At 38.0% G+C, this 26,436-nt stretch overlaps 1 protein-coding gene across 1 annotated transcript in view; it reads right to left on the bottom strand.

The window, feature by feature from the left end:
- Positions 1-26,436, bottom strand: part of cacna1ba (calcium channel, voltage-dependent, N type, alpha 1B subunit, a) — a 148,629-nt gene that overhangs the window by 74,205 nt on the left and 47,988 nt on the right. Inside the window, exons 7-18 of the mRNA XM_059337834.1 lie at positions 21,657-21,760; positions 12,706-12,821; positions 12,505-12,591; positions 10,015-10,098; positions 9,034-9,240; positions 7,741-7,853; positions 7,463-7,575; positions 7,243-7,374; positions 3,736-3,808; positions 3,520-3,637; positions 3,299-3,366; positions 1,865-1,971 (exon numbers count right to left, since the gene is read on the bottom strand). Of these exons, the coding sequence (XP_059193817.1) occupies positions 1,865-1,971; positions 3,299-3,366; positions 3,520-3,637; positions 3,736-3,808; positions 7,243-7,374; positions 7,463-7,575; positions 7,741-7,853; positions 9,034-9,240; positions 10,015-10,098; positions 12,505-12,591; positions 12,706-12,821; positions 21,657-21,760 (1,322 nt within the window). The remainder of the gene's footprint in view (positions 1-1,864; positions 1,972-3,298; positions 3,367-3,519; positions 3,638-3,735; positions 3,809-7,242; positions 7,375-7,462; positions 7,576-7,740; positions 7,854-9,033; positions 9,241-10,014; positions 10,099-12,504; positions 12,592-12,705; positions 12,822-21,656; positions 21,761-26,436) is intronic.

The following is a 26,436-nucleotide window of genomic DNA, read 5'->3' as shown; positions in this document are numbered from 1 at the left end:
TTCTGTTTAAGCTACCTTTTACACAACGTCCCACATTTTTTTGGAAGACTGGGTTAACATATACTATCACATACTGCCTGGGGAGTCATTTGAATGGTTACATTTAAGAAGGGCTCAGACTACAGGAGTAGGCAATATTCACCCCTCCCAACAATCAACAGAGAAATCTGCTCTGAACTCTTGGTCCGAACCGATGTTTGACCCAGATTATGGGGTTATGTGAGTGGTTTACTGATCAAATTTGACGTTTTTTTTTTAGCAACTACATTAGCCAAGCCGAAGCAGAGGACAGCGTTTCCAAGCAACAGTAAAATGTAACATCAACACTACGTTGATGGAAAACATGCTACATCAACTTTAAGCTAACATTAGCAACTAGCATACTACAGTTGGGATATTAAAACTGACAATTGAATGCTCACATTCAGTTCTTGCTGAAAAATAGACAACCCGTGCAACAACTGCATTTGTCCAACTGTTCTCTCATTCAGAGTTGTTTTTACTGCTTTTGTTGTTTTCTCACTGGAAAGCAGCAAGTTGTTGCCCGCTCCAGGAGATCACGTGAGGTGGTGCGTTGCTTTCTCTGGCATTATAATCTTAATAATATCCCATAGTGTGTGATTATTTTCAAATATTGTACTGTGTGCATGTTTGAGATTATAGTGAACTTTATGTGTGAAGATTTCTGATGTGTGTGATGCAACCGGATTTTAAAACTCCTGTAGTCTGAGCATGTTTTTATTGCACAAAAACTTGTCTTTGTTTGTTCTGAAAAGCTTTATGTTAAACATCTGTCTATCCAAATACCATACATGCTTTATGTGTGTGGTTTAAGGTGCCCATTGTGGTTGCATGTCAAAAGTGCAATTGGATATCAAAGACATACTGGATGTTTAAGTGGTGTCAGATATGTATCAGTCTATTTGTGAGTATGTTGCTGGTATTATTTGTATTAGTTAAGTGAAACATTATGCTTTGTTTCATCAAGACATTGTCATCATAACATTTCAGAACAGCCTGGTTTCACAAAAGTACATGAAATGACCACGACTGCGTAAAGTGTGACAATGATGTGCCACTGTAAAGTCAATGGGGATCCTTTTTCGTGCTGGGCACACAGATTTACTGGTTTAATGGGGAGCATGTACATAGCGCTTTTATCCAAAGCGCTTTACACTACACTCTACGCTCATTCACCCATTCACACACACATTCATACTGGTGGCCGAGGCTACCAGGGCAACCTGGTGCCACCTGCCACCATTGGGAATTCATTCACACACCGATGAATGCCGCATCGGGAGCAATTTGGGGTTCAGTATCTTGCTCAAGGGTACTTCGACATGTAGCTGCCATGATCGGGGATCGAACCACCAACCTTCCGGTTACTGGACTAAAGCTCTACCACAGCCGCCCCTGGTTTAACAAAGTCAACCAGTGACGTTGTAGTAATGATTGAGTTTTTACGTAACTTCCATTTTTTCACGGCTCACTTCACCCTCGTAACTACTCCCCTTCTGAAATGTATGTACATTTATTTCCTTTTAAACTGTCTTTTATAACGCCTAACCAGGAAGTGTTTTACCCTAAACCAAGGTCAGTGGTTTTATAGCCTAAATTCATCAAAACTCATTTTTTACAACCACGAACCATACATGTATGTATAATGATGTGTGTGCTATTTTTAGAATGCTCTGCTGTTTCACAAAATTATGTGAAATGATCAAGGCTTCTTAACACCGAATTCTGTGCTGGTACACTAGTAGTGCTAGTACAATAAAAGTACCCAAAATTCATATGTGCCTTTTCCATGGGTGTGTGCTGGGTGAGAATACAGATTTAAGAAAGCCAGAGAGAGACTTACGCTGTGATGGACATGTTAGTGGCTGACATCGGGCTGACCTCCTTTACCTCCTTGGCCTTTTGGAGTGCAAGCTTCTTAGTGATGGCCTCCTCTTGCTCCTCTTCATCCTGGACAGTATGTACAAATCAAACACAAATAAATACACCCACACACTGGATATCCTCCCACCTCCCACCTCCTCCCTCCGTACTCCTGGCTAGCCATCTACTCTCAGGAGAATGTATGAAGTCACACACACACACACACACACACACACAAAAGACAGAGAGAACCACAACCTTCATTTACTACTTTGCATGTTAACTAGTTGTAAATTTAGTATAATGTACATTTTAACAGCACTGCTCTATCAGTATAAGAGAGTGCTTCTCTCAGTTTCTCTTCAATGGCAGACTTTTTTATTCACTTTTTATTTCTCTGGCATTAAATCAGTCATACTCAGGGGTGTCAAGTAGAAATTTTGGGTATTTATACTTTACTGGAGTAAATATTTTTCGACTTACTTTTTACTTCTACTCCTTACATTTTCACGCAATTATCTTTACCTTCTACTCCTTAAATTTTAAAAATAGCCTCGTTCCTATTTCATTTCGGCTTGTTTTCATTACGGATTTTCATTGTTCAAAACACACACACAAAATCCCCTATCCAGATAAATCGCCCCCTCCAGATAGGGTGAATGTGACTGTGGTTGGATGAGAAGTATAAACATATACCATTCCAACACCCTATTGGTTTGTGGTTTGTACGCCACTACCCATCAGTCAATCCAAAAATAACATACGTTACACATGATCCAATGAGAGTACATTTACATTTCAATAAAGGCCATTGATAACATGCCTTTGAAGTTTGACTTTTTGCACCATTAGAATACTTATAGGCAAGTCATAAAATCTTCTGCTCAATGAAACACGTTAATGCTCAAGTAGTACACATATATGGTTCTTTAATGTTTTTGTATTGCGGGCATAAATGAAGCTGAAACAGGTGCATCCCAAATGTTTCAACATTAACATTTCAATATAACTATTATATAACTTATTATATAAAATATAACTATACTATATATTATGGCTTTTTGGGGAGGTGGGGTAGTGCACTATAGAACCCTGTGGCCCCGTGGCCTAAGCTTTTGTCCTTAATGGCATTTTTTCCCCTTAAATTACTTTGAAACCAGTACTTTTATACTTTTACTTAAGTAAAAAGTTTGAGTTGATACTTCTACTTCTACAGAAGTCTTTTTAAACCCTAGTAACTATACTTCTACTTGAGTAATGAATGTGAATACATCTGACACATCTGGTCATACTACAACAGTCCGATCTTCCTAAGAGGACTGTAATATGAAACCAGTAAGCCCAGATGCCTTCATATCCTATGAATATTCACAATTTTAAAAAGGGTGTCTCATACGATAAAGAAATACTGTACCTTTGTGAGTTCCTGGGCATTTGCAAGGTTATCAACAGCAATGGCCAAGAACACATTGAGGAGTGTGTCTGATTATTTGTGATCTCAGGAAAACATCAAATGATTGATAAACATAGAATTTATAGCTACAATTGCAGCTGTTCTTCAAATCAATAATACATTCTTTCATAGCGCTACAAATCCACAAATTTAAAGCAATTTGGTCCAATTAGGCAGGATACAGTTTCCAAAGAGTGTAAGAACGATGAAATAAATGGAGGAAAACATTCCCCCACGAACGCCCCCCTGTGATTCGATCCCATGGTACATGACTGCATTCCAGTCCTCCCCAGTTAGGATCTAAAAGAAAAGAGACACAGCCTTGGGGTTCTGAGTCCAGTTCGGTGGGACAGTATACAGCAGAGAAGGGAAAAAAGACCAATAGAGTTGATATTTACCTGGAAGACAGTGAGGATTGCTGCTGGGAATGTGTCGAAGTTGGTTGTCGGTGTTTCGTCTTCAAAATTAAATCTGCCGGGAGAAAACAAACAGTCTTGTTTGAATGCAATCAAGCTTCAAAGCCACAACACATTCACATCCCTGCTCAACTTACTAGATATAGCAGCATATTGTCTTCACCAAAACATGCATATGGCTATTACATTTGAGTCATTTGAGTGCCCAGTCTGTGTGACTTTAAGTGTTTATTCTTTTCAAATGCATGAGTTGTGCTAATGCTGACATTTTGTATCTTCTTTTATCTACTGGGACTCTCAAGAACTTCAGAGGTGATTACATGATTCCATTCCAAATACTTCATTTCATTATCAAATGCAGCTTGCGTACCATTAGGTAAAGTTAGATTATGACAAGCCAGTGATCAGGTTGTAACTTTGAGTAATTATCTCTGGTTTGTTGGAGAATATCAGGTCTAGTTGTATAATTGATTTATTAAAAATCCTTATAGGGCCAGTTATCAACTGATCTAAGTTATATTTATCTGTAATAAGTTTATCGTTTTCTTCTTTAACTTGTCCTCCCAATTTAAATTGAAGTCACCCATAAGAATCAACTCTTTGTTGTGAGTACACTTTTTCAGGATTTCTGTGATGTGCTGATCATAAAATGTATAATTTGCAGAAGGAGGTCTGTAAAATCCAATAATAATAAACGCCATTTGTTGGGACAAAATGATTTTCAACCCTACATATTCAAGAGTGTTGTGTTACACCTCACTTAACGCGACAGAAGATGGAGTAAGTGGGGATTGCACGCTAGAACGTATACTCATATCTTGCCCCCAGAGAAAAAGTAGTGCTTTTGCACATTACATTACATTACATTACATGTCATTTAGCAGACGCTTTTGTCCAAAGCGACTTACAACAAGTGCATTCAACCTGATGGTACTAGACATAGACCATAGGAATCAAGTAAGTACATAACTTAAAGAGCTAACTGTCATTGCTAAAGGAGTGCTATATGTTAAAGAAGAAAAGAAGAGAAAAGAATAAGAGCTTTTTTTTCTTCTTTTTTTTTTTTTAATATATATGTTAGGTGACCATGACTTAACCGAGGTATTGTTGGAAGAGATAGGTCTTCAGCCTGCGGCGGAAGATGTACAGGCTGTCTGAGGTCCTGATGTCGGTGGGGAGCTCGTTCCACCATTTGGGAGCCAAGACAGAGAAAAGTCTGGAAGTGGTTTTGAGGCGAGTTGACCCACGCAGGGTGGGAGTCGCCAGCTGTTTGGCTGATGCCGAGCGTAGAGGACGGGCAGGGATGTAGAGTTTGACAAGGTCCTGGATATAAGTAGGACCTGAACCGTTAGCAGCAGAGTACGCCAGAGCTAGAGTCTTGAAGCGTATCCGCGCAGCCACCAGTAGCCAGTGGAGGGAGCGGAGGAGGGGTGTTGTGTGTGAAAAAGCACCACGTAGTGCCTGGGCCCTAATAATAACCTTTGAAATTAAATGAGTGAAGTAAAAGCACTGTCCTTATGAGGTCAATGACAATGTGAATGAAAACAGGTATACACTCTTGAAGTAGTTGAAAACAGGCACGTGCTGCGAAAGGACAGGTGACAGGCAGCCTCACTCACTGAGTCACATACAGACCCATGTGTAGGGCTGACCTCTGGTGGTCAGCCAAAAAAAGGTGTGAATCTGTGTGTTTATTATTTTTGTCCTGATAATTGAAAAACGTTTGCCTTTTTTCTGAAAAATATGGACAAGACTTATAGATACCTAAAATTCAGGCACTATTATAATCAAGAAGTATAGAGGCAAAACAAGGAAGAACCCTCTAATGTTGCAGAGTTGTTTAACAAAGCATAATATATATAATATATAGAAGAACAACTCAGACTACAGTACATAAAACAAAAATGGGAAATAGAACTACTCATTGAAATCTCTCAGAAGGAATGAACTCAGATAATCTGCACACAATTGTCTACAATAAACTAATGAGCTGGAGAGATGTTTGTTGTAAGAACTGTGTATGACTCTTTAGAACTCCAAGAATACCATAAAAACAAACTGGCTCTGAGAACCAAGGCTGGAGACAATGTGGAAACTTAATGGCTGGCATACTCACATCTTTTGGTTTTGTTTTCATTTTTGACTAATGTCCAAGAAGCTACTAAGAATATATATTATGATTTGAAATAGAGTTTACCTGTCTATCTTTTTACTTGGGAAACATACCTAAGGACTTAAATATGAGAGATACGTATTGACAAAAAAAGACATGGTAGCAATCAATTGCAATTACAAGATGATGTCTTCTTAAAGCAGAAGTATGCAGCATGTTCAACTTAATAAAATAGTTTAGAAATCCCCGTGATGGTAAAATGACCTGTTCTGGCCCAAATTTTGGCCTTCCCTGCCCCCCTGCTGTCTCCTAGCGGAAAACTAGAGAGCCCTCTACCCTGAACCAATCGATAGAGGTTGTAAACAGTATATATTTAACGGAATCTATAACATTAATTTTAAAATTACAAAAAAGAAAAAATTAGAAGAGTGTAAGGTAAATGGGATACATACATAATTAGTAGAGAGTCTGTCAACTGATTCTAGGACAAATCAAATTGTGAAACATAATAATGAGTGTGAATGAAAGTATAACATTTTGTGACCAACAATTCATATGTATATAACTAAATGTACCTGGATGACCTCGTTCCTGCTGTGTTATAAAAGGTAAAAAGTAAAGGTATGATAATACTTGTGCTCATGGGTTCCACGTTACATCAACACCAACTACTGGGACAGGCAAGGAAATTCAATGAGTAAGGTGCTGCATCTTCTACATAGTCGAGTCAATTCAAGTCAAGTCAATTTTATTTAAATAGTCCAAAATCACAAATCACAGATTTGACACCCTCTGACCTTAGACCCTCACATCGGCCAGGGAAAAACCCTTTTAACAGGGGAAAAAGAAGAAGAAACCTCAGGGAGGGCTACAGAGGAGGGAGTGAGGTGTGTAATGCACAGCAGCCACCACCAGAGGTCAGTCCTACAGATGATAATAACTAGCTGAGTAAACAAAACAAAACAAACAAAAATAATAATAATAATAATAATAATAATGATAATAATAACAGTAGGAAATGGCCACGATTAAATTAGTTACATAACGACTATTAGGGGTTTGACATGGGATAACAGTGATGTTTAAAGCGGGTGGTAATTTTGCTTCACAGGTAGTGCAAGTCCCCTCTAGGAGGGGACACATACTGACTTTCATTACTGAATACACCAGCATTGCAGTTGGGAAGACACATCTTTGAGTAGATATGAAATTAGGTAGAACTGTCATTGTATTCTATGATCTCTAAGATTTTGCTATTTACAGCCTCCTACCACCAGAGAAAGTTGCATTTTTCAAAACAGTTTTTATGCAGTTGCATCAATCTAATTAATGTTGTTGTTACTAATGAGAAGCAGCAGTAGAAACCAAATACTTACTGGCCACCAAACAGCTGCATGCCCAGCAGAGCAAAGACCACAATGAAGAGGAAGAGGAGGAACAAAAGGCTGATGATAGACTTCATGGAGTTCAGAAGGGATACAACCAGGTTTCTCAAAGAGTTCCAGTACCTACATACACAGACATATGAATATATAAATAAATAGTGTGGCATAACCAGTGTTCCCAACATACAGGCATACAATTCTGATGACTCACTTAGTGACTTTGAAGATCCTGAGCAGTCTCAGAGCCCGCAGGACACTGATCCCAAATGAGGCCCCGGGTTTTATGGCAGCCCAAATCACCTCAAAAATGCTGCCAATAATCACCTGTGGACAGAGTTTTCCCAAACACTTCAATTGTTATGCTATTCTGGTCATTGTTAAAACACTTTTCTTCTAAAGCACCAGTCTTGAATCATTTAAATTACACATGTTTACACTCTGAAAACAACTGTTGCTTGATTTAACTCCCAGCTGGATAGGAGAACTCACCCCAAAGTCAAAACAGTTGAATGAGGAGTGGAAGTAGTTCTGGGGTCCAAGTCCATACATTTTCATGGACATCTCTGCCAGAAACAAGCCCAGGAACACAAACTCTGCCAGGTCTGTCCAGGGACAATGAGAAAACAGACAGATCAATGACCCTGCTGATTTCTACAATTGGATAGAGTACCCCCTGCTGCCTGTTCAAATAAAACTCAGAAAGTCTATTATTTGAGGGAAATAATGCTGCATGCTCCAATGATGGATTGTGTTGGGTGTATGTTTGCTCCCATGTGTGTTTGTGAAATGTACAATGGTACTTTGGTACTTGGGTGATCTTTGTTTGCACAGCTATCTCTGCAGTTTTCCCCATCCCTCTCTATAGCTAAAGCAAGACACTAACATGTATTTTTGTTCATAAATTAACAGCAATTAGAATGACAAAGACAGCAGGTGCATACAATATGGCTATGCAGGCAGGGTAATGTTACAATTACTTGAGGTGTTTTGCCATAGTTGAGAGGAGGTTGGTTTAAATCTAAACCTTAAAACAGGTGAATGTTAAGATGATGAGCTCCATGTGTTTGATCCAGTTCTAGAGCTAGTGCTGTCCACTTATGCTTGCTTGGCTCAATATAAACAAGGTAAATACTAAATACTAAATACTAAATACTAGGCAAAGTTAATTTTGTTGGTTTGATGGTAGTTTAATGTTACCTGGGCAACTGATTTTATATCAAGGACCACAATAGAAAAAGGTTTTGAACTTTGTGGTTATCCTTGAAATCCTTGACATTTTTTTTTGTGTGACTGAAATAAACTGAACAAGACACACATCATTTTCCGGCATAGGCTGATACATTCTTAACATTAATTCATTTTTGTAAATAGAATGCAAATACGCATCAGGTTCTAAATAGATGTTCAGGGATTACATTTGATGACTACTTATTGGAAACATTGTCTATAAACTAAATAATCATCTATTTTTTTTAACGAAACTATTTAAATGTAATATAATTGTGCCTGCACTAACTAGCTAGCCTTTTCTCACATTACTGTCACATAGAGCCATCCTATAAATATATTGTTGCAATTACAGGTGGCACATCATACAGTACTTTCAAAATAAGTGCCATTATTATCATGTTCATAATTTGTGATGGAGCCACAATACTTGTGCAGCCAACTCATAGACTCATAGGAGACATGGATATAGTCTTAATCTCAATCTTAGTCAATAGGCATATAATATTAGTTTATGTGACAGTTATCCTCTATGTAAAAACTGCTAGCGCTCACATAGTGCAATGGTGAGCCACTCAGGCTGGTCATAGTGTACTATGGCAACACACAATGTGTTGAGGCCAACCAGACACAACACAGTCCAGTAGAAGCCCTGGGACTTGACCAGACGGCGGATGGTGAAGCGAATCCTCTTTTCTTTCCTCCTGAAGTAAGATGAGCTCTCATTCTTGCTCTTCAAGCTGGCCCGGGCAAAGGGAGACCCTGGGGGGGCAGTTGGAGCAAAACATACAAAACGCAATAAAGTTACCAAGTCTTAAATTTAAGTGGTCATACCAAATCAAGGCTGTATGAGTTAGGTTCCAACCAAACTTTGTTTTATATAAATACAAGCAACTTATATATTCTTAGCAGAAACATTTTCATATTCTGAACTTGCAACGTAACCAAAAGTATGTATGTATGTATGTATCTGTCTGTCTGTCTGTCTGTCTGTCTGTCTGTCTGTCTATCTATCTATCTATCTATCTATCTATCTATCTATCTATCTATCTATCTGTCTCTATCAATCCATCCACACTGAACAAAGACATAAACACAGCACTTCTGTTTTTGGCCTTTTATTGTGATCAGCCTAAGGCACACGTGCAGTAATTATGGTGTCTTGCAGCATTTTGACATGACACTTGTCAGGTGGAATGGATTATCTCGGCAAAGGAGACCTGCTCACTAACACAGGTAATTTGTGTACATAGAAAAAGTCTTAGATCTTTGATTTTAGCACGTGAAAAAAATTGAGCAAAAACAAAAGTGTTATATTTTTGTTCAGTGTATCTGAACAAAAGTCTGTTTGCCTGTCTTCTAACAAAACAGGAAAGTGAAAAGTGAATATCGGACAATCTGTTACAATAGAACAACACATAACCAAGCTGCCTGCAGTGTGAACATGCGGTTTGTGTGTTGACTCCAACATTCAGTGCCAACATAGTTGGACACTCTGGAGATTGCAGTAATATGTGTCTCAGGTATCATCCTCACCAACAGATGAGATGTCAGTGAAGTGGTCCTCCCCTTCCTCTGCATTGATGAGGTCATTCTTACTCTTTTTGGCCCTTTTCAGCACTGCAAATACAATATGGAAAAAAATAATAAAATAAAATCTAAGAAAGATAATCTCTCACTACAAGCAGTATATAAGAGGAAATGTGAGAATTTCTAATTGCCATTTTTCTCACTCTATTCTGTGACTTCATTCAAAAACTATAAGTTTCCATCATTTCTGCATTCATCACACTGTTAGATTTCATATGCCACCATATCCGACCAGTTACCTTTCTTCATTATCCATTTATCTATTATTCAGTTATTCATTATAAATTAATCCTCCCTTTTTGGATCATAGTGTACCAATTCTACAAACAAAATGCTTTACAAGTACAGTCATAACAGGGGAGATTAAATATTTTACCATTAAAGAAAGATCTGATGAGTTAGACCACATCTCTGTATTCTCTGATTAAGTTATATGTACGGAATACAAAACCTATTTTTTATATTCTAAAAGGGATCCTGAATATGGTGAAAGGAACTGGATGGAGGATTTTACTTGTATTTTTGGGCTTAAATTTTGGACTGATGATCCACAAAACAAGACATCTGCATATGTCAGCTTGGGCTGTGGGAACCTTTGACGTTTTCCCGACATTTGTTAGTACTGACATCTATGATTTTCATGAAAATATTCTTAAAATACAGCCTAAGATATATTGTCAAAGCACAGCAAATTGCAGCCTCAATTCCGCTTACATACAGTATGTGAGATAAAAAAAAAATAATTTTTGCTACAATGAACTACCACGCTGCAAAATCTCCCTAATTTTCTTCCTAGCTCATTGTTAACTGCTTACTGTAACAGAGTTCAGTATTGCCGTTAAGAGCTATTTAAAATCAGGGAGAGCATCATAACTAGAGAGAAAATTTCAAATATTTTCAAAGGCTATTTTTTTTTGTAGGGAGGACATGGCTATTTTCAAAGACAGCCTCTGACCTCAGACCTCAAGATATTTTCATGAAAATTGGCTCTTTTGGTAACAATAAGTCTCTTCTTTACATATATGCCTCCCCTATGATGATAACATGCAGTTCAAGGCAAACCCCTGTTTTTTATTATTTTAATATTTCTGCATACTGGGTGTCCCTAAACACTCCAGTGGTAAGTTACATGAGTTAGGGTGTAATGTTACTGTTAATGTATCTAGAATCTAGAGATTTATATTTATGGTAAATACACACTTACAGTAGACCATGGAACGTTTGACCACCAGTGGTACAGCAGAGCTGTGTTGTTTGAATCTTGTGCACCAGCACAGGGACACGCCAATACAGTGAGGGAAAAAATGATTTGATCCCCTGACAATTTTGCAATTTTTGCTTAATTTTCCCACTAACAAATAAATGAACAGTGTATAATTTTATTGGTAGGTCTATTTAAACAGTGAAGATGGTCTTCTAGGCAGCATTTCTCTTCCTAAACACGGCAAGTTGAGTTGATGCCCAAGCTCAAAGCTCAACTTTGGTCTCATCTGACCACATCACGTTTTACCACTTCTTCTCTGAATCATCTGGTGTTCACTGTCAAACTTTAGACGGGCCTGTACATGTGCCTGTTGAGCAGCAGGACCTTGAAGGCACTGCAGGATTTTAATCCATTACGCCAGTGTGTTAGCAATGATTTTCTACATTACTGTTGTCCCAGCTGCCTTGAGATCATAAACAAGCTCCTTTGTGTTGTTCTGGGCTAATTCCTAACCTTTCATACGCGACAAGGCGAGATCTTGCGTAGTGCCCCAGGCCGAGGGGGATTGCCGGTTATTTTGTGTTTCTTCCATTTTGAATACCGTAATTGTACCAACCGTTGTCTCCTTCTCATCATGCTGCTTGCTGATGGTCTTGTAGCCCATTCCAGCCTTGTGCAGGTTGACAATCGTGTCCCTGACGTCCCTACACTACTCTTTGGTCTTGCCCATGGTGGAGAGGTTGGAATCTGATTGAATGATTCTGTGGACCGGTGTCTTTTATACGGGTAACAAATTGAGATTAGGAGTACTTTAGTAAATTGAGAGGATTAATTTTTGGGCCTCACGGGCACATAACCGGTCTTTGGGAGCCAGAATTCTTGCTGGTTGGTAGGGGATCAAATACTTATTTCCCTCACTGTATGTTATAAGAACAGAGAGGACATGATGCATATTTCTGCTGTAGACAGCAGTAATGCATAGACAGCTGGTGGCAGTAATGTACCATAAACATTAGGAAGTGACTTTTTTTACACTGTTAGCCTTACACTGTGATTCATAGATATAGGATACATAAATATTTTTGCTTTGTCCAGCTGTAGGCGACTGTAAATGCTTTATTTATGCTGCTGCCATGGAACTAAATTGTAAAATTATGCTTTTACAAAAAAAACAAAAACCTGGCACTTATTTTTCTATCTTCACAATTAATTCTGAAGGTAGTCCTACTCACCAGAGTTGGTGTGTTTTCTTTTGTACCATACCCCATCCAGAGATTTCTCCTCTGCGTTCTTGTCTTCCTCAGCCAGCATCACCTCCTCTACAACACAAACACAACACTTAAATCAAAAGTCATAATATGGTCATATATGTGTCAAAACTAACTACATCAAATACTTTGTATTCATTGTATTGTATTGTATTTGTTTTTGACCTGCTTTGCAGATCCACTCCAGGTATCCAGTTAACTCTCTCTCTATTTGCTGTTGTCTGCGGAGCTTCAGGAATTCTTGCCTCTTCTCCACCCGTTCTCGCTCCTTGGCAAACTCCCTGTAGGAACCACAAACCACACCTTCCCTCATTTACTGTCATCTCTACTAAAACTATCTATTGTTAACCCTTACCTGTCTTTTTTTGTTATAGAAAAGTCTTGAAGAATGTAGAGAGAAGGCTACAACGTAATGCACCGGATCATTTAAATGTTATGAAGTAGTTGTAATGCCAAAAGAAGCATTCATTATTTCTGTATAATTTTCCTGACTAGCTGTTCCTCTAAAATGGCATTAAAAGGGAACGAATGTGGTGAAGGTTTTTATATGACTTAAAAAGCAAAGTTTGGGACTTGGACTGGACTTTCACCATAGTTTAAACTCATTCAGGGTTACTATTTATATAGAGACAGAGATAACTTTTTTTTTCATTTGTGTATGTTGACCTGACTCACATGGTAAATGCAGCAGCATTTTTTATAAGCCTCTCAAAATGGTGTCTGAGATATCCTCTTTGTTCTCAAACAGAGGACACAAACAGCTAGTCAACTCTACAGCCCAAGAGTTGTGTTGCAATTGTGTGATCACCTCATTGGTCAGGAAGACCTCTGACCCTGCATGGTCCCCAGTTTATTAACCCAAAACTCCCACTCCTTCACTCTCTTCTCAACTGGATCTGCAAGGGGACACAGATCTGGATCCTTCAGAGATCTCTCTTCAGAGATAAGAAACCCTGCAGCCACACTGCCTACTCTCTCCCAGACTGATCTGTGCATCAAGGTTTTGATGGGTGAACACAAGGATCACTATGTTGGGATCTAGCCACATGTGAATTTTGGGTGCATTTGTGGACTTGAACTGATGTGTATTAAAATGCAACAGCATTCTCATTCATCTCTCCAAATGATATCTCACCTCCATTTTGGTCATCTGGCAAAGAAACAGCCAACGATCTCTCTTCCCATGATGCCTGGTGTTTATGACACCTACAGATAACCTCATTGGTCAAGACACCTTTGACACCGCATGAGGTCTACTGTAAAGAGCCAACTCTCTCTTTTTCTCCTCTGCCTGCAAGGTAACGACTACTCCTTCTCCACTGGCCTCAGGAGGGGATACAGAGGCCTGGATCCACCAGCCCCCCTCCTCCCTCAACTCCTGCACCAGGTGCGATGCCTTCTGCTCTCTTGGACAAAGAATCCTGCAGCAACTTCCACTCTACTGCACCCAAAAGTTGGATTAATGAACACAAAGTTCCTTGCAACAGCCAGAGAAACTGCCTCAACAAACAGGAGCGAGCGAAACTTAATTTGCAAGACGGCAAAATTACTGAAACCCAGCCTGCAACAAAATCAACAAAGAACTGCTTGATTTCAGCCTGAAACCAAACCTCCTCCTAAAGCCTTTCTTCATAATCCTTCACATTTATGGACTGGTATCTTTTATACAGTCTATGACTGGTATGTACTGGGTTTTAGATAAAATCAGCAAGGACTCAAGCACCAAGTCTTGACCTGTAATCAATAATTTGGTTGATGTGTGTTTTTAAGTATTATTGTTGTAATATTTGTGTAGCTATATCATTTGAAGTTGAATGTTAATCTTGTTTTACACAGACATTAAATCGTACATTACTTGTCCATTTAGTGTTGTATACTACGAAACACATGCCAACCTCTTCTATGACAATAATTCAAAATTCCTTCAACTACTAATAAATATGAATGGTAATTTGATTATAATTATTAAGTTAATTATTAATCAGTGTTCCAAATTGATAGTTTAGTAACTCTGTGAGACTGACTTAGGTGAATTGGCTATTTGTCTCTGTTTTACAGAGTGGTGCCCCAAATCTACAGGTGACTGAGTAAATCAAGTCATATTATCTATTATAATTAATAATTATTTATGATAGTTATTAATAATTCTGATAGCAATCTAACCAAACTTTTGAACCGTGAGACCCACACAAGTGTTGCTCAGGTTTGAGGTATATAAAACCTTATATATTTGATCCCCCCGTATAGGGGAAAAGGAAAGTACTATCGTTGCCCCTATTTACAACACAACTCACAAAAAGTTAGGGATATTAAGCTTTCTGGTTCAATTTCAGAAAGCACCTTAAATGCACTATAATCTTTACAGGTGAACTTAATTAGACCTTTCTAAATTTTTGAATGCACATGTCCAACGTTTCAGTACTTGCATAAGATGCTGCTCCCTAACAAGGTGATTAACCAAAAAAATCACAACAACTGTCCGATCCATGAATCAACCACTAAATGTTCTGGCTCAATGACAATTTGTATTTAAACAGTCCTTTTCATCATGCTGTTCACACTTTGACATCATGAGACCAGGACGACACCTAACAATTGATCAACAGTACCTGGCCATTGCAAGGCTTCAAACGGGATGTACTCAGTGGGATGTTGCCAATCACACCAGATCATTCGAAACTGCTTACATCAGCATGGTCTGCATGCTAGACGACCTGCAAGGGTACGTGACCACACCACGAAGCACAGGTGTCATTGTGTTGCATGGGCCAGGGGGAATTTGCGCTGGACAAGAAACAGTGGGCCTCAGTGCTGTTCTCTGATGAAAGTCTATTCACATTGAGCAGAAATGATGGCCATCAACGCTGTTGGAGATGTCAAGAAGAACACTATGCATCAGCCACATCAGCCTTTGGAGGTGGTTGTGTTACAGTCAGGGCAGGTGTGTCTAGTCAGTACAGAACTGCCCTACACCCTGCGACAAGCCAATACTACCTGAAGAACACCATTAATCCAGTCATTGTGCCTCTGCATGATCAACACAGGCCTGATTCCATCTTCATGGACGACAATTCCCGGCTCATCGAGGTCGCATCAACAGCTGCTGGAGGCTTGGGTACCTCAAATGGAGTGGCTCAAGAAACCTATGGGATCAGCTGAGTCATCGCGTAGAGGGTCGTCACCCTGTACCCCAGAACCTCAATGACCTGAGGACAGTCCTTCAAGAAGAGTGGAATGTCATGCCTCAGCAGGCAATAAGTCAACTCGTGAACAGCATGAGCCGTCGTCGTCAAGCTGAAAATTGATGCTCAAGGACACATGACAAGTTATTGAGACAATGACATTTTTTTGTGGTATACCCACCACTGTTGTTAGCTCTTTTTGCAAAATAATTGTTTGAGATTAAGAAATTGCCATTGCATGCTTTTACTGACATGCCCTTCTTTAATGATGTAATATCACTAAATAGCCTGAACTTTTTACATTTTCACATAAATACATAAATGTCAACTGAAAGTCAAATAACCCTAACTTTATATATATATTAGGGGTGGAACGGTTGACAAAATCCACGGTTCGGTTCAGTTCACGGTTTTATGGTAACGGTTTTCGGTTCGGTATACGTTGATTGTTAGGAAAATCAATTGTGTCTTGTATAGTCATGTTAAAACTGAAAGAATGAAGCAGTCTAACATTTGATACATCATTGTGAGAGAAGAGACATTGCTAGTTCCAACATGTGCTTCATTTACTTGGCAAACAGAGATATCTTTAACAAAGAAGCATAGGCTCTATCAACACTTGACTGAGGTCCTTTTGTTTGAAATTAACTCAAAAATAATGTTGACATGTATCAATTGCCTGATTATCAGTACTTCATGGAAAACTTAGTTTTTTCCTCTTGAACTTAAAAGTGCAGTGCTTGAAATACAAATCAAATAATTAAGGCTGGATTTCTTATCAAACTTAAGTGTCACTGTGCTATCTAAAATAACAAAATAAATCATCCAGTAAACAATCATCAATATAAAATGTAGCTTAAATCAAACTAACACATACTGCACTGCAACTTCCATTCTGTCAGTGCTTCAGAGAGATGCTCGCTAGTATGGCTCTCATAAAGGGGGCGTGTCTGTAAAACGGAGCTTTTCATCTGCCATTCTGAGGTAATGTAATGGGCAGTCACAGTCAGGAAACTTTCAGTAGCCCTAGAGGTCCATCCATCAGTAGTTAGCGCTACAGAGGCTGTGTCAGACAACTCTTAAACAATTCCTTGTCGGGTCTCTTCATAAAGTGCGGTAATTACCGTGTTGCTGAAGTGTTTGCGGGAGGGGATTTTATATCGTGGCTCCAGTGCTTTAATAATAGAACGGAATAGTGTTGCCGTTAGCGTAAACAATATATATATATATATATATATATATACACCATAAACCAGTTAGGCTCAGCCCACAAAACATGTAATCGCTGTTTGCAAACAGTAAATTGGCATATATATAGAACACATTGAATGTGTGTACAGTATCTATGTGCACAGTATGTAAAGCATGTGTAAAATGCATGTACAGTACATTTGTATGTGTAGTATATGAGTACACTATGTATAGTAAATGTAGTATTTCTGTACAGTACGTATCGTATTTGTAATGTGTCCAGTAGGTATAGTTTGCGTAGAATGTGTACAGTGTGTATAGTATGTGTAGTAGTTCACAAGTTCAAAGTAGTTGTTGCTTTGGGTACTTGTTGCTTCAAGTACAACAGATCGCTGCTTTGCAATGAGTACTCAAACTGATTGGTTTTACTTAGGTGACAACCTCCTGGTCTGAGCAGTGATGCAAACACAGAAGTGCCTTAAACCTTCATTCATTGAAAAATACAACAAAGGTTCCTTCCGGCAGTTGCAAAAGGACTCTGGTCAAATACAAAATGAGACTACTTCTCGCTTGATTTATTACCTCAGAAAAAAAAGTCTTCTCCCATTCAATGTGGTGTTAATTGTGTAAATAATGGTCCCATTTAGAAGAAAATAAATGATACAGAAATTTGGGTTTGAATTGGAGTGTGGCTACCTTTAATTGACAGGTCGCTAACATGGGCGAGCTGTCAATCAGGATAGAAGCAAGACAGCACGTATCCATGGCACTGTATACATCTAAAAATCTGTGAACCTGTTGTCGTTGTTCATGTAAACATGTCTTGTTCATCATTCAGTTGTACTAATACACTCCAAGGAGTCGGCTGTTCAATTTAACAGCTAGAGAATCGAGCTTGTAAAACTTCCAATTCTTTTTCTGTTTTGAAGTATAGCAAATTTGTACAGACCGAAAGTGAGGTGTTCTAAGCTCTTTTCACGACGATTTCCCATCATTTTCAATAGGAAATTCTAACCCATTTCTTTTGTAATTTTTATGAAAAGGGCATTATAGACATAGAAAAACATTGCCGATCATTCTGCATGTTCATGTATAATTTTGGTGAGGAATAATAAGAAATAATTATTATTTTAAGTATAGCGAAGATGAAATAGTGTGCCTTGACATAACAAATTAAGAATAGGATAACAATAGTGTTAATGCTGACTCTGAATTCAAAACATTATTAAGAGTAGGCACAGATAGGGCGTAGATTAAACAGTGGGCACATCAGCACACTGAATAAAAAATAGGATAACAAAAGCAATAGTGTATTGTACAGAATTCACACAATGAGCTGGGGCATGACATAGTGAGAAATGATGTAAAAGAAGTGGACATAAATAGAAACAGAAATAAGGGAGAGGGAGACAGACTATTAAAATAACAGAGCAAGGGATCTCCAGTCCAACCCCCTCAGTGATTGGTGTGTCTCCCACACAACGGAGGGGGAAGCTCTATTCTGCATTGCAGTAGCTGTCTGCCTGCCTTCCTGAGGGTGTGTGTGTCTCTCTGTGTGTGTTTGTATACGTGCCAGTGTGTCTAAATCTAATTTTGTGGCTACATATCCTTCTCTTTATAATGTGTGTGGAGGGCATCCATGTGTTGGCTGGCTGGGTAAACAGAATGTGTGTGTGTGTGTGTGTGTGTGTGTGTGTGCAAGGAAAGACTGTGGCAGCTAAGATTTCCAAGCTTTCAGTCACACTTTCACAGTCTCACATACATACAGTCATGGAAAAAAATATTAGACAACCCTTGTTTTCTTCAATTTCTTGTTCATTTTAAAGCCTGGTACAACTAAAGGTACATTTGTTTGAAAAAAATATAATGATAACTAAAATAGCCCATAAGAGTTTAATTTAAGAGCTGATATCTAGACATTTTCCATGGTTTTCTTGATGATTTTGGTTATTATCAATTATCATTTTTGTCACGCTTCCTATTCATTTGAATGAATGAAAATGTGTGTGAAAATATTTCTGAAATTATAAAAGTTATGAATATGAAAAATACACCCGTCAACAATGTCCCAATAGAGATGAATATTCCAATGTTCAATTTAAGTTTCTACGATGAAAAATGTGAAAGGAAGCAGTAATAATAAAAAAAATAATAAATATGGAATAAATATGAATGTAATGAAGCATATAAGCGCATTTAAGCCCCGCCCCAACCCGGGGAGAAAACATCCGTTGAGTTTGTATTGACGGAAGGAGCCTCCACATCAATTCTGTCCGTTAGCAAACAACACAAAAATGTCATAAAGCTTCTTTGTGGTGAAATGTATAACTGACAGGGTAAAGAACCCAGAACTAAGTTTTTACAAAAACAAAACAAAAAAAAAAACGTTTAAGAGGAGACAGTGCTGTTTCAACCAACCCATTCAAAAAGTAAATATTAATTAATTTCTTGTTAATATCAGAATTTGAATACAGGTGAATAGTTGAATAGCATAAATGTTTGTATTAACTAGTATTTCTCCTTGGCTGCCTCAAGTATGTTTTACTTTTTGATTTTTACTTGAGAGCAGAGCAGAACAGCTCAATGAGAGAAATAAGAGAGGTAGTGTCAATTCACTTTTTAATTTAATTTTAGAATTCCAATTATTTGATTTTCATTTTAAATTCTAAAAGTAGTTTCTCAATATTAACTCTTATTTATCCTTGTCTACCATGTGTCCTTTTACAGAGAGAAGACAGAATGAGAGCAGCAGAACAGATAATAGTAAAAAATATACATTTTTAGTTTTGCTCTTGTCCTTTCAGTAACACACTGCAAAAAAGGTGTGTCTAAAAACAAGATAAAATTAACTCTTAAAACAAGATAAATTAAAGCAGCGATGAACTGGCCCCAGCAGAGTGCACTGCAAATTATTTGTTTCTTACCAAGATTAAGACTTTAGATTTAGAAGTGTAATAATTGATCATAATTGATCTTGTTTTAAGAGTTATTTTTTATTTTAAGCGTTCAACATGCTTATTTCTAGATTTAACAATCCTAATTTAAGAAATCTGTGAAATTATCTGTCCATGCAGCAAGATAATTTCCCTCAAATTTACTGTTTTTATCTTGTTTTTAGACACCCCTTTTTTGCAGTGCATAGATGTGTAGGATTTATAACTGTACTGCAGCGCGCCTCCAGTGCGCGATCAACATGTTTTGGCGTCACTAGTGGGAGCTGTCATGTTGTCTATCTTTACATACAGTCTATGTTTGGGAGCGAGCCCTGCATTCCATCAGATTTAAAGCTAATGTTAGCAGCTCTGTCCTGCTCTTTATGGGATGTGAGTGACCCCTGGCACCAGTTAGCTTTAGCCTCAGTATTTTACCATCTTCTTTGGTAGAGGGAGATGAGACAAGCTCAAATGCAGTGTTTGTCTTATTGCTCTCAATGCCAGGCTTAAAAGACAAAATTATAGAGCACTTTCTGAAATGCAATATTGGTATTTATAATAATAATAATAATTATAATACTAATAATAATTATTATTATTATATTATTGTTATTATTATTATTATTGTTATTATTATTATTATTATTATTATTATACATTTCATTTATAAGTGCCTTTCTAAACACTCAAGGACACTGTACAATTAGAATATGAACACACAGAATGACAAAAAAGTAAAACAAAGAAAAAAGAAGTGCGGTGCAATCATACAGAGTAATCTAATGGAACAGATGAGTTTTGAGTTTTGAGATTTGAAAAGTGTGAGAGAGTCAGTGTTACGGATGTCTGCTGGGAGTGACTTCCAGAGTTGGGGGGCATAGCGGCTGAAGGCTCTGCTCCCCTTAGTGTTGAGGCGGGCAGAAGGTACAAAGAGGTGGATTGAGGAGGAAGTTTGGAGGGAGTGGGAGGAGGTGGCTATGAGGAGGAGATGGGACAGATAAGGCGGGGGTGAGATTGTGGATGGCCTTGAAGATTTTGTAGTTGATGCAAGATTTGACTGGAAGCCAGTGTAGTTGCTGGAGGACACTGGCTTACATTAGTAAGCAAACATTTAGAAACTTTGCGTCTTGACAGTATTACTTCCTGGAAATATATTGCTCAATCCCTATATTGCTTGATCGAAAAACGAAGTGAGCAAAAAACTGTGATGAAATGGTGTTTATTGTAATTTGCATATCTGTGAGATTATGGAGTAATATTTTTTCGTAGAACAACTATCACACTTTGTGGGTGGAAAGAAAGCTAGTGCCAGCCATACAAAATTGCCTGATCCTGCTTTTCAGCATATCCTCTTATATGTTTTAATATGCTCTAAAGATGGGAGGGTATGGCCATCTTTATAGTGCTGCCCTGAGATTATTACAGGTGTAATGGCAGGGAAGTAGATTCCATGAGGCCATTTCAGTGTGTCGTTAGGGTAGAGTTTACATACCATGGGCATTTAAACCTACCCATCGAAAAAAAAATCCTTGTGAGCATATGGCATAAACAGTACCAAAATATACATGCACATACTGCCTGTAGCAACACATCCATACCAACACAGCCTTTACTATAGTTTGCTCTACAGATTCACTATGTAAGACAGCAGCACTAATATGAGAAAATACCAATGCAAAGGTTTCTCATTTGATTTTATCTTGAGCAAATGCATCAACAACATGACTAAACAGGTCTTGTGAAGAGTGGCATAAATCTTGGTAAAATGTAAAGAATACCTCTTTAAATGCTGCTCCCAGTTGGTACTCACCCTGACAGCACACCTAACACCAGGTTGAGCATGAAGAAGGAACCAATGATGATGAGGGGGATGAAGTACAGCCAGTTCCACGTGTTCCCTGAGGCATCGTTGGCCTAAACACATAAAACATGCATAGAAAAAAAAGGTTAATAATGTTTTTGTAGATAAAAGACAAGGCTGATGTACACAATACAGGCCAAAAGTTTGGAAGCAACTTAACACAGCAGGAAATAAGAGAATGCTGATTCTCTGGCTTTCTGACAATGTCCCTGAATGCGCCTTTCAGAGTAACCCTTGTGGTCGCTACTCCCAGAAGAGATTACAAGTAAGAGGCTCTCTGGGCAGAGACAGGTTATGGACAGCTTGGTTCTTAAATCATCAGTTAAGGGTTAAATAATCAGTGGTCGGCCGATATATCGGGCCAATATTTGCGTTTTTTACTTGTATCGGCACCAACGTGCGTGCGTTTGCCGATCAAGTAGCCCATTTCACTGAGCCAACACCAGGCAAAGCTTGGTGCAACATCTGCCATTCGCTGGTGAGCTGCTGCTGATAGCAGAAAAAAGAAAAACACATCAAATATCATCTGAGGCGCCACCACCTCGAGGCCTATAACAACATACACATTGTTTGCTATCAAACTGTTAATATGTTTTGTTTGTTTTGTGAATAAATGTTTCTTTTTTTGTTTAAATTGAGACTTGTGTAACATTTGTTATCATTGTGTCATTTTTATCATGTAAATGGAGGGAGAAAAGGCAATATTGGCTTCAAGAATTGGCCCAAAAAACTCTACTGCAGCACATATTGGGGATCGGTTAAGACTGATGTCAAAATAATTGGTATCGACATCGGCCTTAAAAAAACAGTATTGGTTGACCACTAGTCGAGGGGCTGATAATTAGCTCAGGGGCTGCTGAGTAAGCTTGTAATTGCTGCTAATTTTAACTAAGTCATTTGCTGTGACTGTTTCAGTGTGCTTTACATGGTATATTGATCGTCCTGTCCCATGCTGTGAGCGTTACCTGTGTTAGAACCACCGCTTAAGTAAAGCCAATAGGCTGTGATTTACTCGGTTCAAGGACCAGTGGCATCGCTAACAAACTCACAATCGCACACCAGGCTCCTGCACTGAAAAAAGAAAAAAGTTGAACCAACATTTGAAAGAATTTAATTCATTTAGGTGTTACCAAAAGAAACAATTCAATTATGTTGGTTCTTTTTTCAGTGTGTGTGATAAAAGATAGTCACTGTGCTTGTCCCAGTCAGAACCCAGACCTCAATCACATAGAGGACCTCAAAAGAGCCGTTCACACCAGACCTCTTCAGAATATGGCTGAGCTGAAGCAGTTCTGTAAGGAAGAACGTTGTGCACGTCTGATCAGCAGCTGAGGTTATTGCTGCCAAAGCAGGTTTCACCACTTATTAAATGCAAAGGTTCATTTTTTCAAATGTTCATATTCAAATGTTATGACAAATTAATGCAGAAAACTAGGTCATTTGAAAGGGTTCACATTTCAAATGAAAAAAGTAAAAAAGTAATTTATTTGGTGAGGTGTCTTGCTGTATTGGAATGAGGAAGTGACGTTGCTTCACTAAAGTATATGTAGCACTAATCAGGTCAAGTATAGACTATGGTGCAGTTTTGGAATTTTTTTTTTTCCCACCTGCCACTGTGACTTTCTCATTTTAATCTCATATTGATTAAAAATCAACAATATTATTGAAATAATACATTTATAATTTACTGTAGAGTCAAATGTTGTTTGTCTTGTTTTATGTCTGTTTCTAAAACAAATCCCAAATGGTGCATGATTGATTCATCAGATTTAGAAGTTTTTTGAAACCCCGTCCCCCTGAGTGAAACAGGAAGACTACTGTAAACAGCTTTGTTAACTAATTAAAACATTATTGACCATCCATATTGAATTTACAGTGATATGATGCTTTTTTTATGTGGTTTGATGAAGATGGAGAAGTGGCATTCAATGCACATTTCATGCACACAAGCTCGGATTCAGTTCTCTCATACAGCAGAATAAATGAGTACAAGGGATTTTACATACTCATGGTCAGTGTCAACTATTTTTGGTACGTTGGAGATTCTTAAAGTTGTAACGAGAATTTGTCCTTACATGGTCAAGTATGTCAACACAGAAGCAACATCTTATTCAAGTTCTGACAGTGCAGACGTGAAGTCTGTTTCCTAAAATACACACATTCCTAAAGTTTGTGCTAAGTTTGCAATTACATACTATGTAGGATCGCAAATAAAGCATCTAACATACAGATGTATGTAATGCATGTATGTTATGCTTTCAGTTTGGTGGCAGTATAAGGAATGGTTTTTCCACAATATATAACATTTTTTTAGATTAAGATTCCGTTATTAGGATTGGAAAATATTGTTGGAGCTAATTCTGAACCTTTGATGTTGGAAATTAATTAATCAATCAATAGATTGATGTCACTACCAGTATCTATAATTGGGAAAATTCATATTTTAAAAATGAATATACTGCAGATGCTTCTCTTTTTATTTCAAAATATTCCTCTACCACCTCCTCCAGATTTTTTCTCAAAAACTAAAAATTTGTTTGTGAGATTTATATGGAAGAAAAGGACGGCAAGACTTTGTTTGTCTTTGTTATGTTTGCCATATGATAGAGGGGGCTTAAAGTGTCCAAACTCAATGTGGGACTACTGGGCTGTGCAGCTGAGGTCTGTTATGTTCTACTTCTTTTTATGACTAGCAATTTTTATTTTGTATTAGACAAAACAAGCATACAACATAGGATGCATAGTACTATCATTTACAACCACTATAACACAATAGTTAATTTAGGATCAAGCCAAATATGGAGGCATTATTCAAATAAGGATCAAACTCAGCCTTGAGATCTTCCACAATACATTTTGAAGATGAGATATGACAGGGTGAGCCTTCCAATTTTTTAGAAGACTTGGTTGATAAGCAGTGGAGCAGAGGAAGAGGAGTCGATACAGACTGCTTTATGCTGTACCATGGGGGAGCTCTCTCAGGAGGCAATGCCCAGTGCACCAGATGTCTCAGACTAAAAGCACACAACAAGTAATACAACAAGTTTGGGAGCCCCAATCCACCTATGTTTACTGGTCTCTGTAATTTCCTCATATTCATACGCGGATGCTTCCCGTTCCAAAGGAATTCTTTGAATACACCGTCAAATTTCTTAAAATAACTGCTAAGAATTTATAAAGGGAGAGAGTGAATCAAGTAATTAATCTTAGGAACGCAGTTAATCTTGATCACATTAACTTTTCCCCATAGCGACAGATAGTAACAACCAATGTTTTAAATCTAAATCTAATGCCTGTATTAAGGGGTCAAAGTTCACTTTAATAATATCATCCAAGACAGAGGGGAAAGAATATTCTAACCCCTGCTTAGGCCATTTAAATATTCCTGCCTGGAAGAGTGTAGTTGGACGATATTTTGTTAAAGGTAAAGATTCAGATTTTTCTCAATTCACCTTGAATCCTGAGAGCTTCGGAAAATTATTAATTGTGTTCAACAAAGGGGGTACTGATACCACCGGGTCCGACACCAGAAAAAGAATATCATCTGCATACATTAATAGTTTATGGACAGAGTCATCAACTGTCCCAAATTACCATCACCCAAATCTTAGCAGCTAGAGGTTCCAAGTGGTGACCCCTGACTTGTATCTCTCCCCAATTTGAAATATGAAGATATGTACCCATTAGTTTGAACTGCTGCTTCCAGCCGGTTATATAAGAGACGCACCCGCACCCATTTAATAAAATTCTCTCCAAAACAAACAATTCTAAAATCCTTAACAAACACTGCCCACATAATATTAACAAAGCGTCTAATGTTGTCAGCATACATTATCTCAGTATACTCCAGTATGGGGTAATTGGTTTTTGGTACCAATGAGAGCGGATGTAGCGTTTCAATTGTTGCACTCTAGGGGACTTAAAATGGTCCAAGACCTTTACTTCACAGACTCAGGTATTATAATGTTTTTTTTAGGAGTTGAGCTTTAAGTTTGGCCTCAACAGGAAACAGTTTTCAAGTACCTTCAGCTTCGAAGCCTTGTTAAAGCAAATCGAAATAATTTACTTACTACACCCCCACATTCATCCTTGGTGAAAATTATGATAAAGAACAGTTTAAGAAAGGTATCATATCAGAGGTTTATAGGTTGCTGACATCGTATTCATCACAAAATGCATGTTATAAGTTTAATACATGGAATGAAGACTTGCAATTAGAAGTTTCGGTTGGGGATTGGAAAGCAGCCTGTGCTAAGGCTCACACTTTGTCTATAAAGACACATCTTAAACTTATACAGTACAAATGGTTAATGCGGACATATGTGACACAAATAGATTTAAATAAATGTGATAAAAATGTACCAGATGCATGCACAAAATGTATATATATATATATTATTACAAAACAAAATCTTACTGGACCCTAAACTTTTTTTGTTGGGCTTATACCCAGAGAAACAAAACTATTCTAGGAATGAGCGGGTATTTATAGACCTCAGCTTGCTTTATGCTAAGAAATGTGTTATAATATTGTGCATTATTATTAATATGTAATATTGTGGAAAAAGATTTATAGACCAAGTACTACTCAATGGATAAGACAGATGTTAGCAAGCCTTCCATTAGAGAGAAAAGCTTATATATTAAAGGGTAAACGGCATGTATTTGAGGACATATGGAGCCCTTTCATCTACACTACACTACATTAAGGACTTGGATTTAACAGGTG

This window comes from Centropristis striata, chromosome 7 (assembly GCF_030273125.1).
Source record: "Centropristis striata isolate RG_2023a ecotype Rhode Island chromosome 7, C.striata_1.0, whole genome shotgun sequence".
NCBI lineage: Eukaryota > Metazoa > Chordata > Actinopteri > Perciformes > Serranidae > Centropristis > Centropristis striata.
The sequence above is the reverse complement of the archived record's forward strand: the minus strand, read 5'-3'. Positions and strand labels throughout refer to the sequence as shown.